This window comes from Schistocerca americana, chromosome 3 (genome assembly GCF_021461395.2).
Source record: "Schistocerca americana isolate TAMUIC-IGC-003095 chromosome 3, iqSchAmer2.1, whole genome shotgun sequence".
Lineage (NCBI taxonomy): Eukaryota > Metazoa > Arthropoda > Insecta > Orthoptera > Acrididae > Schistocerca > Schistocerca americana.
In genome coordinates this window covers 427,573,615-427,588,121 of record NC_060121.1, presented here as the reverse complement: position 1 = coordinate 427,588,121, position 14,507 = coordinate 427,573,615, and the positions used below count along the sequence as shown (strand labels likewise).

The 14,507-nt window shown below is 38.8% G+C and overlaps 1 protein-coding gene across 1 annotated transcript; it reads right to left on the bottom strand.

Moving 5' to 3' along the window:
- Positions 1-7,046: 7,046 nt before the first annotated feature.
- LOC124606136 (solute carrier family 22 member 13-like) lies at positions 7,047-14,069 on the bottom strand. The gene is made up of 4 exons (XM_047138100.1): positions 14,008-14,069; positions 13,512-13,726; positions 13,147-13,334; positions 7,047-7,701 (listed from the first exon to the last, which is right to left on the bottom strand). The coding sequence occupies exons 1-4, from the start codon at positions 14,067-14,069 to the stop codon at positions 7,498-7,500; spliced, it is 669 nt and encodes a 222-aa protein (XP_046994056.1). The 3' UTR covers positions 7,047-7,497.
- Between the last annotated feature and the right edge of the window lie 438 nt (positions 14,070-14,507).

The window sequence follows — 14,507 nt, the reverse complement described above, 5'->3', positions numbered from 1 at the left end:
ACCTAGCTAGAGTTTTGGGTTTGTAGAGAAATACTTTCCAGTATATATCTTCGGAATTATGTTGCACAAGCGATCGGTAGGGTACTGCTGTGTGCTTGATATCGAGAAGTCCCGCGAAAATGGTATAATATTATGGCAAACCTTGCGAAAATGCATGTGTTCTTGTAATCCCAGAGTCTGGACATGGGTGTAGAAAAGCAAGCAAGCAAGCAGGTCCACACCAGAAAGAGTAACTCGTTTGTGCTGAGGGGAATGAGCCCAAATTTGTAGAACAGTTCTGAGAGCGACTTCAGTCCGCTGAGGGTGCTCTGGTCACCTGCTGGGGTGGATGACTGCCGACCTTGCAGGGAAATATCTATGCTGCGAGGAGTGTTTACAGGGCTGTCTCCTTTGCAGTAAATGTACGAATGATTTAAAAATCCTGATTTTGTATTGCTCAGGATACGAATTGTGTGTTTGCTACATAGCCATGGTATACAGTGATATACTGCTGGATTGGAGAACTGTTTCGCGCTCTAACATTCACGCTCCTGTTCTCAGTGGGAGAGCAGTGTAATTGAGTAAGTGTCTTTCTGTATTTAACGATCTGTAGGTCACTTTGCAGAGTTTAATTGTCAGTGCAATAAGGTGATTTGTACAAAATAGAATCATAATGCTCTATTCATTCACAAGGCATCCTTTGTGGTGTGATGTAGGAGCATCTACAAACTGATTAGAACAAGATGGCGGCAAGGTATATATGGAAAGTTCTGAGAAAGCAAGTATTCAAAGACAAGTTGAAGTAGACCATCCATCTCTGGTGGGGGTGCCGTCACTCACATGTCACTGTGGCTTTAGGACATTTCCAGACCTGTAGCTGTAGGATACCAAAAATTCCGGCCATTTTTTTCTCTTCTGAAAGACAATGCTTCGAATTCTGTTTGCATAATTGTTCTGATTTCCCTCCGTCTGTGCTTAGAGAGTGCTCTCTTTCCAAACAAAAAGAATGCTTTTATGATTAATGGTGTTTTTGCGAGTGTGCACAGGCTTTTAGTGGTGAGAACATTTAACGTTTCTGAGACGTATATTGGTAGCAGGACGAACATTTCACATGATGTGTCAGCCACACTGGGTATGTGTGCATGGCTAGACACAGCTCGCATGTTCCGTTAGCATCATTAGGAACAATGTACCCTGTGCTTTTCTGTGACATCAGTATCCATAGGTATTGCATCAGCAATGGTAAACACACATGCTGTCCAGAGGCTTCTCGTGTATGGGATTGGCATGAGCGCGCCTTGGAGTCCTGTGACATCATTATATAACACCCAAAGAACTCTAACTATAAACCTGAAAGTAGAGCCAACTTTCACCTGCTCGCTGTAGGCAGCAGCTGCGTGAGAGCAATGGCTCAAGCTGGCTTGTGTTCGGTGGCAGCTCGCCGTGGCATCGACTCACTCGCGCCCTTGGATCTTCTGCACTCTGCAAATAGGTCTTCACTCCCATCCGGCTGTGTCAGCAATGGTGCCTAGGTGAGCACGTATTTTGAGATGAATTTTTCAGGTGTCAAGTATGAAAGGCATGCTGCTGCCTCATGCTTGAATGACAAAACGGGCCCCTGTGTGTGGCTTGGCAGCTGACGGCCACGTCACTTCACAGGGGATGTCAGTGCATCCCAACTTCTCTGAGCATGTGTGGTAGTCTCCTGTGTTGTTCAGTGGAGAGGTGTGCAGTGGGCGGTGCATGTGTATGTTGTTTGCGTGACTGTTGCATTATTTTGCGAGCAGGTCTGTAGGCTGTACTACGCGATATTTGGACGGTTTATGATGTGATTTCATGTCTGCACATCAGTGTACCGTATTATATAGGAGGAGTTTGCATGTCCGTGTGTTGTGTACTGATATTATTTCGGTAATTTAGGAGTTGTTTGTGGGTCTGCAGAACGCTATGTCGGTAATTTAGGTGTAGTTTAGAGGTCTGTAGGCTGTGTGGCGTGACCACAAGCATGTCTGAGCGTGTGTTCTGTATCATTGTGGTAAATATACTGTCTGAAATGCATCCCTAAATAAATTGTTCAAAAATAAATAAAGTACACTCCATTCTCTCTCCAGCAGCGCAGCACAGAGGGAGTCATTATCCCCTGCAGACAGGCATCTTGGGTTATATCATGGAATGGACGACAGCGCCCTCTGCTGGTGGTACTGTATACTAGGTCAGCTGGACTCAGGACTCCATGGCGACCACAGTGTTCCCCATGATTTCCCCCACCATCTTGGATTACATCACGGAATGGACAACAGTGCCCTCTGGTGGCAGCACTGTGTACTAGGGCAGTTGGACTCTGGATCTCATGGCAACTGCACTTGATGGTGGTACTACCTCTAACTGTTTAAATAAATAGTGCATGCAAAATAAAAACGTGGATACATAGAGTAGGGTAGCACATACTTTGTCCCACTACTACCTAGGACGACACAGCTCAAAGAGTGCAGTACTGCGAGCTGTTTCAAGGCATGATTAGCAAGGATAAACGGTTTGTAGGGATGGTTATCTGGTCTGAAGAGGTGCAGTTCAAACTGTGAACCGCCACAAATGCGTGTACTGCGCTCCTAACAATCCTCACCTTCACGTGGACAAATATGTTAATCTTCTGGGTGTTAATGTGTGCTGCGGTCTGTCACTGAGAGACTTGACTGACCCAGTACTCTTTGAAGGAACCGTAACTGCTGAGGTGCATTTTCATATGTTATGAACATCGATTTTACCAGCCATCAAAGAGGTGTTTGGAAATGAAAGATTTTATATAAGCAAGAGGGTACTCCGCCTCACTACCCCGGAGATGGATGAAATGCTCAGCAAATGACAAAAGAAGCAAGTAAGAAAAGAAGGAGGCAATCACAGGGCTGTTTTGACACTGAAGAAGACACAGAATATGGGCCACGGCAATTCTAGTGCATAAAAGACGAAAAAATGTAAGTCTGTATAAGAATTTGTAATAAAAAACGTTTTAAGCCTCAATATCTCTTAACTACATTTTTTGCAATAAATGACCCATTTTCTAAAAAAGTACTGATGGTAGAGATATGAATTTTTCACAGCATGCCAAGTGTGAAATTCAACACATATGAAACTGGAATAAGTAAGATATCCTCAGTTGATTTGGTTTTATATCCATCTATTTACAAAATTCTGTCAAAAAATTGAGTGTATGAAAAAAAAGATAACATACCCACAATACAATTTTAGTAATAATTCCAGTTCAGTCTATCTAGAAAGTTGCATTCAATAATTACAGAAATTTGTAAGTTTGTGTCTTCAAAAGTTTCCAACATGAAGGGTTACAAATATGGATAATTTAACATTGGCGGCATAGGACACACAATGTCCTCTTAAACAACATTTTTCGGTTTACAGATGTAGTTCCTTGCTGTTTCTTTCGGATGGATAGTTTCATTTGAGAATCGTTAACACAAAGGTGGCCACTTTCCCCGACTGTTCATTTTTAATCTGATTACGCCATTGGGAGCTAGTTTCTTCCATATTTCACATATAGTACACAGATTGATTTCTAAATCCTTTTTCTTATAAAGCCATCATCCTTAATTCAGTCCCTTTAAGACAATTTTGAATGAATTATGTTATTTAAAACCATCCCTGATATGTTATGTTTGGCCTAATACAAAAAATCATATTAAAAATGGTCTGCTGCAACGCTTGTAGTCATCCAGATATTAGGGCATCACGATGGCAGGAAAATATGTCCAGAAATCAGAGGAATATACTTGGGATCCTACTGCAATAAATAATTCTATTTAGGAGGTAGAGAATGATAAGGCGCCGTCTTATACAGCAGCAAAGCGATTTCATGTTGCACGTAATGCTCAGAAATGGAGAGTTCTATGAAAAACCAAAGATGCAGTAAGTGGTAAAATTATTCAGCGAAACATCTGGAGTGTGTTCAATAAAGAACAAGAAGAAGATATCGTTTAATACGTTTTTCAAACGGAAAAGCGGTTTTCTGGATCTACAGCGAACGATCTATCGAGATTGGTGTTCCTGTTGATAGACTGGAATAAAATATCGTGTCATTTTAACAAACAGTCGGAGATGGTATGCAAAGACTAAACACTAATTACTCTTAGGAAGCCCACCCAATAACTAGAGCAGGGTTTCCCAAACTGTCTTCCCCCGAACACTGATGTTTTGCATGAAATGAATGAGTGCTCCGTGAAAACTTTAATAACGTGGCATTTTTTCCTCGACGTCTTGACGATGCTAATTATTATTTCAAAATCTTGTTATGATTTCTGTGTTACTAGTTATGACTTACAATTGAAGTAATCCAATTTTATTAATCTTCAACGTACACAGTAGCAAATATAGAATCGTATAACGATGTAGTAGTGATCAATATTGGGTTGAAGGTTAAGAGATTAGTCAGGAAGAATCAATACGCAAAGAAGGGGGATACAGAAGTACTAAGGAATGACAAGATACGCTTGAAGTTCTCTAAGGCTGTAGATACAACAATGAAGAATAGCCCAGTAGGCAGCACAGTTGATGAGGAATGTACATCTCTAAAAAGGGCAATCACTGAAGTTGAAAAGAAAAACAAACTGCGACGAAACTTTGGTTAAAACAAGAAATATTTCAGTTGATCAATGAAAGAAGAAAGTAGAAAGATATTCAGGATATTCAGGAATACAGAAATACATGTCGCTGAGGAATGAAATACCCATGACGTGCAGGGAAATTACAAGAAAAATGTGAAGAAATAGGAAAAGAATGTTTGTCGGAAGGACTGACTCAGCGTACAGGAAAGTCAAAACAGTATTCGCTGATATTAAAAGCAAGGGTGGGAAGATTAAATGCAGAGCAGAGAGAGGATAGGTGGAAAGAGTATATTGAAGGCCTTTGGGAGGGGCACGATTTGTCTGATGTGATATATAGAAGATATATAAAAGACATAGGGTATAAAGTATTAGTATCTGCATTTAAGAGTGATTTAGAGGACTTAATATCAAATAAGGCAGAAGGGATAGACGACATTCTATCAGAATTTCTAAAATCATTGGGGAAAAGGGCAACAAAAAGACTATAAACGCTGTTGTGTACAATGGGTGACTTTGGCGATATACCGTCTAAGTTTCGGAAAACATCAGCCACACAATTCCGAAGAGTGCAAGATCCGAAAAGTGCGAGAATTATTGCACAACCCGCTTAACAGCTAGTGCATCCAAGTTGCTTACAAGAATAATCTACGGAAGAACGGAAATTAAAATTGAGGATGCGTTAGGTGACGATCAGTTTGGCTTTAGGAAAGGTAAAGGCACCAGAGAGGTAATTCTGACGTTGTGTGTGATAATGGAAGCAAGACTAAAGAGATATCAAGACATGATCATTGGATTTGTCGACCTAGAAAAAGCGTTCGAGAATGTAAAATTGAGCAAGATGCTCAAATTATGAGGAAAATAGGGGCAAGATATAGGAAGAGACGGCTAATATACAATATGTACTTGACCCAAGTGGGAATAAAAAGAGTGGATAACCAAGAAAGAAGTGCTCGGATTAAAAAGGGTGTAAGAGAGGGATGTAGTCTTTCGCACTTACTGTTCATTCTGTACACCGAGGAAGTAATGATCGAAATAAAAGAAAGGCCCAGGAGTGGAATTAAAATTGAAGGTGGAAGTACATCAATAATGTGATTAGCTGATGACATTGCTATTCTGAGTGAAAGTGAAAAAGAATTACTTGATCTGCTGAATGGAATGAACAGTCTTATGATTACAGAAAATGGATTGAAAGTAAATTGAAGAAAGAAGTAGCACAAATGAGAACAGCGGGAAACTTAATACCAGGATCGACCGTCACGAAGTAGATGAAGTTAAGGCATTCTGCTACCTAGGCAGCAAAATAACCAGTGACATACGGAGCAAGGAGGACATCAAAAGGAGACTTGAACTGGCAAAAAAGGCATTCCTAGCGAAGAAAAGTCTGCTAATATCAAACATAGGCCTTAATATGAAGAAGAAATTTCTGGGAATGTAAGTTTGGGACACAGAATCGAAGCTTTTGACATGCCGTGTTACTGACGAATGTTGAAAATTAGTTGGACTGATAAGCTAAGCAATGGGGAGGTTCTGCGCAGAATTGGAGAGGAAAGGAATAAGTAGGAAATACTGACAAGGAGAAGGGGCAGGGTGATAGGACGTCTGTTAAGATAAGAGGGAATGACTTCATGGTACTGTGGGACTGGAGGTAACTGTAGAGGGCAAAAACTGTAGAGGAAGACAGAGATTCGAATACATCCAGCAACTAATTGAGGACGTAAGTTGCAAGCTCTAATCTGGGATGAAGAGGTTGGCACAGGAGAGGAATTCGTATGGGCCGCATTAAACCAGCCCGAAGACTGATGTTTAAAAAAAAAAAATAACTGCAAAATAAGCAAGATGGTCCATCAGAGTATCAGGATTCTCAGAGTGTTCCGTCAGATGAAAAGTTTGGGAACCGCTGTGCTGGAGGACAACCTTTTAACAAAGACAATGTAGACCCGTTTTGTGATATCTTTAAAATAGTGCAACAAAATCAGTTCCTTCCTGCTCATCACATTTATAATATGCATAAAACCTTTCACCGATCAATTCAACGGTTTCAAAGCGTTTGTCTTAAACAAAGACGGCAAGCCGGTGGCGTTACTTCCATAAATAATAGACTTGCTGTACACTTTCGGAGTACGTGTGTCCACACTGGCCACTTAACGCTTTAGGTCGAGAAAAGTGGCCATTCTGAGAGGTTCCATAAAAATGTATGAGTATACATAATTATATATTTTACTTGTAAATATTCTATATGATAACTAATAGTATGCAGATTCAAAAAATATAAACCACAAACTTCTGTCAATATCACTGTAAGATGAAAGTTCTATTTCTGATAGACTACCACTTTACCGAACCTTCCGCTATTATTACTACTAACGATTTTATTATTAGTTCCAATAACACCTCAGTTTTCTCATTAATGTATTTGTCTGCCCCATTGTTTATGGATGGCTTGGTTTTGCTTCAGTAACTTTATTCCTTTTTGCTAAACAATTATGAACTGTAGGTGTAATTTCTTGGATGTTAAGGTCTCCAAACTAAGATTTTATCCGCTGCATATGTATGAAAATGTAATTATATACTAATAATATCCCGGAGACAATATGGAGGTACTTTAGAAAATATAATGTAACTTCAACATTTTACTATCTGCAGATACAATCAACACGTCTGTTTTCAATGTGTTCGCGTAATGTATCATCTCACATGTGCATGAAACAGGAAAACCTTACCACTTTCTCATCATACCACTTGAATCGCAATTGTATTATCATTTCCAGTTTAAACTGCTGTCGTTGTTAATACACTACAGAAAACAGACTACAAGTTTAGTTTAGTCAAGGTATTTCCTTAAAGATTTTTCTGTAAAGTTTTGTGAGATCATTCCCAGAGCTCCAGTTCTGGTTGTCAATATATCCTACATTGGCGTTCTCTCTGATACATTTGACTTCCGGCTTGGAAGACTCCAGTACTTCTGCTTCGTTCCAAAGAGTGAAATATCTTGTTTTGTCTCTGGAAGCTTCTCATTAAAAGACTCCAGCACAAATGACATCAAAACAGACATAATCAGGGTCACGGCCGCAAGTATGGCGAAAGCGATATGCATTCCAGCAGTCTTACCCTATAGACAGAAAAAATATCTGTTTCATATATTGTCTTCTAAATACAATCTATATTTTGATGGTATTTTATTCTGTGACAACAGTGGTATAAATATATAACACAATCACATGCGCGCATTGTGGGACTGTGGTTATAGTGAATCAGGAACTCCATGCATGTCGAATAAATCAATAAATGATTTTGTGTGATTATCACATGATACGATTGTTACAGTTTTACCAGTTCCATAACAGTACGTAAAGTTGTTCACTTTTATGGGCTACCTCACCATCAACTGAACAATAACGTGATAAGAACAACAAACATAGTTTGCGTCGATTTCACGGAAGCACAGTGTAATGTTAATAAATCTAAGACAGACACATAACGAAGATGAAGCCAAAGATAACAGCTGTGACAGACATTCTAAATAATCAAATGAATGTAACTAGAAATAAAATTATTAATAACATTTGAAATCATAATGTAGAAGCATCATGTGATTCTCTGAATCATGCAAAATTAATGGGATTAATGGAATAGGCAGAAGCAGAAAAATAAGAGGAATGTGACTGAAGTGGAATGGTCCAAATATTACAAAGGAAATGTTGAGAAATCCGTGGAAGGTCTCAGGAAAAGAAAACCACGTGTAGTGTCAACATGCTGTGTGTAACGCCAAAGAGTTTAGAAGACTGTGTCTACAAACCAAATATATGGTGCACGATACTTACCAGAAGGTTTTCTCAAGATAGTAAGGTCATCAGCTCTTCAGGAAAGCTGATCCAGTTGCTGTAGAGACCTTTGTAAGCCTTATAAAGGAACAAGAGTGGCAAGATGTTTATAGCGCTGATACAGTAGACGATAAATATAATGCTTTTCTCAACACTTTTCTCATGCTCTTTGAAAGTTGCTTTCCGTTAGAACGTTTAAAACAGGGTACTAGCACAAACAGGCAGCCTGCGTGGCTGACTAGAGGGATAAGAATATCTTGTAGATCAAAGCGGCAATTATATCAAAACGTTAGAAACAGTCAAAATCTAAATGCAGCAGCCCATTACAAACAGTATTGTAAGGTGCTTCAAAATGTTATTAGGAAGGCAAAAAGTATGTGGTATGCAGATAGAATAGCTAAGTCTCAGGATAAAATTAAAACCATATGGTCAGTCGTAAAGGAAGTTGCTGATCTGCAGAGACAGGTCGAGGATATAGAATCAGAGCGTAGTGGGAATGTCCGTGTTACTGATAAGTCGCATATATGTACAGTATTTAATAATCACTTTCTGAATACAGCAGGTGAACTAAATAGAAACCTAGTCCCAACAGGGAATCATATAGCGCTCCTAGAAAAAAGTGTTCCGAGACTTACCTGAAATGCTCCTCCATGATACTGACAAGAGGGAGATTGAGTTAATAATTAAATCACTAAAGACAAAGAACTCTCATGGATATGACGGGGTATCTAGCAGAATACTGAAGTATTGTTCTATGTATGTTAGCCCAGTTCTCAGCCATATCTGTAACTTTTCCTTTAGGAGTGGTCGGTTTCCTGACCAATTAAAGTACTCGGTAGTGAAGCCACTTTATAAAAAGGGAGACATTGATAATGTTGACAATTTTAGACCTATTTCTATGCCATCGGTGTTTGCTAAAGTTATCGAGAAGGTTGTATATACAAGGTTACTGGAGCATTTAAATTCACATAATTTGCTGTCGAATGTTCAGTTTGGTTTTAAAAATGGTTTAACAACTGAAAATGCTATATTCTCTTTTCTCTGTGAGGTTTTGGACGGATTAAATAAAAGGTTGCGAACGCTAGGTGTTTTCTTTGATTTAACGAAGGCTTTTGACTGTGTTGACCACAAAATATTACTGCAGAAGTTGGACCATTGTGGTGTAAGGGGAGTAGCTTACAATTGGTTCGCCTCTTACTTTAAGAACAGAAAGCAGAGGGTAATTCTCCGCAATATTGAGAGTGGTAGTGATGTTCAGTCCCAATGGGGCACTGTTAAGTGGGGCGTTCCCCAAGTGTCGGTGCTGGGGCCACTGATGTTTCTTATTTATATAAATGATATGCCTTCTAGTATTACAGGTGATTCAAAAATATTACTGTTTGCTGATGACATCAGCTTGATAGTGAAGGATCTTGCGTGTAATATTGAAACAGTAGCAAATAATGTAGTTCATGAAATAAGTTCGTGGCTTGTGGGAAATAATTTGATGCTAAATCACAGTAAGACTCAGTTTTTACAGTTTCTAACTCACAATTCAACAAGAACCGATATTTTGATCAGACAGAATAGGCATATTATAAGCGAGACTGAACAGTTCAAGTTCCTAGGCGTTCGGATAGATAGTAAGCTGTTGTGGAAAGCCCATGTCCAGGATCTTGTTCAGAAGCTAAATGCTGCTTTATTTACCATTAGAACAGTATCTGAAATAAGTGACACTTCAGCACGAAAAGTAGTCTACTTCCACATTTTCATACGCTTATGTCGTATGGTATTATTTTTTGGGGTAATTCTTTTGATTCAAAAAGGGTATTTTTGGCTCAAAAACGGGCTGTTCGAGCTATATGTGGTGTACGTTCGAGAACCTCTTGTCGACCCCTATTCAAAAATCTGGGAATTCTGACATTGCCCTCACAGTATATATTTTCTTTAATGTCGTTTGTTGTTAGCAATATTAGCCTATTCCCAAGAGTTAGCAGCTTTCACTCAGTTAATACTAGGCAGAAATCAAATCTGCGTGTAGAATGCACTTCCGTAACTCTTGTGCAGAAAGGAGTGCAGTATTCTGCTGCATCCATTTTCAAGAAGCTACCACAAGAACTCAAAAATCTTAGCAGTTGCCCAAACACTTTTAAGTCTAAACTGAAGAGTTTCCTCATGGCTCACTCCTTCTATTCTGTCGAGGAGCTCCTGGAAGAGCTAAAAAATTAAGCAAATTCCAGTGTTAAATTGTTGATTTTCTTCATTTAAACTTGTGACTTGTCACCTGAATATGTTTTCTTATATTTCATTTTATCTGTTTCTCATATCGTGTTGTAATTTCATGTATTGACTCGTTCAATGACCATAGAGACTTCTCCTTAATTTGGTCCCACGGAACAGTAAATACATAAATAAAAAAATAAATAAAAAACCAAAGAAGCATAGTGAAAAACTGTACAAATATTACAGAACTATTAGTGATACATCTGTCACCTCCAAAACATCTAATTCAATAATAATACGAAAATTAGAGAAGAAAGAATAACCTGTCAGAGTAATATTTTGAAAATAGGATACAAAAGGGCATGAGACGGCACTGTGTAAGTCAGTACGCAGATGAAAAGTTTAATTAAAGTTAACAGCGTTATCGTGGAAATATTGATGATGCAGTAAGATTAAAGATCATATTTAAAGTATAAAAAGCAACTGAATAGAATGGAAGGAGACTAATAAAGTTGCTACGTTTACACCGAAGAGGTGTGATGAAAGTACAGGTTGAATAATTGGGTAAAATAGTTATTAGAGAAGAGTCAGATGCTGCTTTCCACTTTTCTAGCCCTGTTTGGTAGTTTCGGTGACAAGATCCTCAATGAAGCCTCGAATAATGTAGGAATATAAATGAAGTTACCAAGAATGCGAAAGTTGCATCATCTTCAAGTTGTCTCAGCGGAAAGTGAAGAAGGTAAACAGAAAATGGTCGAGGCAATGCAAAACACAGACTAAAGAGTTTGCCTACTTGTAAATTTTTCAAAGACAAAGCTAACGAACAAAACAGAAATACAGCGCAACATGTAAAAGGCTGTAGAGATTGAAATTAAAGAAGTGATATGCTTCACTTACGTGAGAAACCTTTTAATTCAAGATGGAAACTGCACCAGAGAAATAAGAAAAAGGGTAGACAATAAGAAAGAAAACTTCAGAGAATACAAGGGTTACTGTGAACATCACGAATAACAATGGATCCAAATAAGAGATTAGCAAATTATTTTCAATGCAGTTAAAAATAGCTCAGAGACTTTAGTAATAATGAAGGAAAAGGACAGATATTGAAAAATGTTTAAAATCTGGCTGTTTCATGTTCCCATTTTTACTTAGCTCATGACTATAAAATACACAATAACGAATCTTTTTTTTTTCAAGATGACCCCAGATCAATCTGTCTAAAATGGTTATTTTGGATTTGTGGATAGAGTACAGTAAATAAATTTGACCGGGACACAAAGGATGCGCAGCGCGGGATTAGCTGAGCGGTCTATGGCGATGCAGTCATGGACTGTGCGGCTGGTCCCGGCGGAGGTTCGAGTCCTCCCTCGGGCATGGGTGTGTGTGTTTGTCCTTAGGATAATTTAGGGTAAGTAGTGTGTAAGCTGATGACCTTTGAACTTAAGTCCTATAAGATTTCACATACATTTGAACAAAGGATGCACAAATGAAAGTCTTATAAACACAGGATTCCAGGATAACTCGTCAAACGGCAGCATACCCGCTGACTGTAATTGACGTATGTGGATTTTTGTGAAAGGTATGCTCGATCATGGATTTCTCCTGCATAAAAAATTTACTGCAATTCATTCCATAATGAGTCTTGGCTACCGTCACTGAGGTGTTACACGGTTGGAGTGGGGGGAGGAATAATACGAGTGTTGGAACTTTAATAGTGGCAACTATTTATTTACAGCATGTACAAAATAGATATGTCTTTCAAAGTTTTACTGACCTTTAACGTAGTCACCAGCATTGTGTATAACCCTTTTCCAGCGATGTGGAAGTCGTAGGATACTCTTCGCAGTGCCAGTTGCGTTGACGGTTCGAGCGGGGCGGTCTATTGCCCGACGAATTTGTGACAGTTCTGAAGCGAATGCCGTGAAGTGTTTCCCTCAGTTTAAAAACTGAGTTGAACTCACGAGGGCTTAAGTCAGGGGAGTGTGTTCCAAGAATGAACAACATACAGACATAAGTGATGACACTTTCTGCAGTACCTGACCATCATTTTGTAGGACATTGGTTAATCACGTACAGTGCACGCTTTTACTGATTTGTTTGACTGATGGGCCTGCTAAGTGCTATACCACTTACTGCACTCCTTTGACTTAAGCCCTCGTAAGGTCAACTCGATTTCTAAACTGAACATTTCACGGCATTCGTTTCAGAATTGCTACAAATTCGTCGGGAAATAGACCGCGCCGCTCGAACTGTCAACACAACTGGCACCGATAAGAGTATCCTACGACTTCCACATCGCTGGGAACGGGTTATACACTATGCTGGTGACTATTTTGAAGGTCAGTAAAACTTTGAAACAGGTATCTATTTTGTACGAGCTGTGAATAAATAGTTGCCACTATTAAAGTTTCAACTTTCGTATTTCGATTCATGAGTTTGTGATTACAATAAGCAGTAGTCTAATATCTAAGACAGACCTATATATATATATATATGCTAATGGAATTGTTTTAAGTAAGTGGAGCACATACCAAGTGAGCTACGTAAGGTGGAACACTCATACTGCATTGAACGAAGACGTATTCAATTGCGATGCCTATCTGTCGTAAACTCGTTGGATGCAATTCCAAGCTCTGTATATTTGTGAGTAAATATGAGCAGTCACAGCAGAAGAGTAGCACAAGAGAAAGTGTAGTTATGATCCACTGGGTTGAGTGTGCTGAAAAAGTGCAATTCTGTTGAGATAACACAATTCTAAATATGTACACTTTAAAGAGTGCTAATAACTACTTCTGAAGGACAGGCTAATAATATTCCACGCTTAAATTCCTTTAAAGGTATCTATAAATCAGTTTCTGATAGGAAACATGCAAGAAGGGATTACATAAAGAGATACCTGCGGTTAAGCATATGAGGATGATGCACAACAAACCAGCAGCCAATAGCACGAGGCAGTGTGTTATCCGCCTTCCAAATCTATTTCCAACAACATGAGCAGTGTATGAAGCAGCTAGTTGCAGGGATCCATGCCCGATGAATGCTACGAAAGGATTCTCTCCGAAACAGTTGTTGCTAAAAAGTAGGGTGACGGTAACAAATGCAGCAGTCGACCTGTAACAAGAAAATATGGACACCCACTGAAATTGTTCTGGTCAAACGTAGCACTTTAATTATTCATGTTTATTGCTATGTGACCAGATAAATTGCTTGTGTAGCAATTGTACCTCTGTAAAGAACCTGCACGATAATACACTATTAGACAATTTCAAATGAACTTCCCGAAGTACTCATCCCTAACAACTGGAGTTTTAAACACTTATTATACAGTTTAGACTCTGGTTGTTGTCATAATAATATGGTCACATACTTGTCTTAGGTAGCAATATCTGTACTTGGCACAAAGTCCTCCAGGTAAAATGTAGTCTTTGAACGGGTCATACGTCCTGTATGTCATATGACCGCAATGGTATTCACCTATTTACACGAATTACGTCCATAAATTACGTCACGCCATGTCAGCGATGTTTGCTAATTCAGAATGACACTCAGAACAATAATCCATCAGATAGTCAACACACAGCGCTATACCTTTTTATTAACTAATACGATATATGAATGAGCAGATGACGCGCTATTTATAGATTTTTAAAGAAGAGACCAAGAATATCTGATAAATGATATATTTTAAAAGAGGAAAAGAAGTGGAAGCAAATATTCTACAACAGTTTCTCTTAAAGTTAAAATCAAAGGAGAATTTAAAATTGGACAGTGTCTTCGCCGTGGTCACGTCTCGAAATTACGATTTAATTATTATGTGCCTCCCTTTATTCCAATGCACCGCTGTGCTTTTTTTATTTACTATGCACACAAAGCAAGATGGCTGTAACTAAAA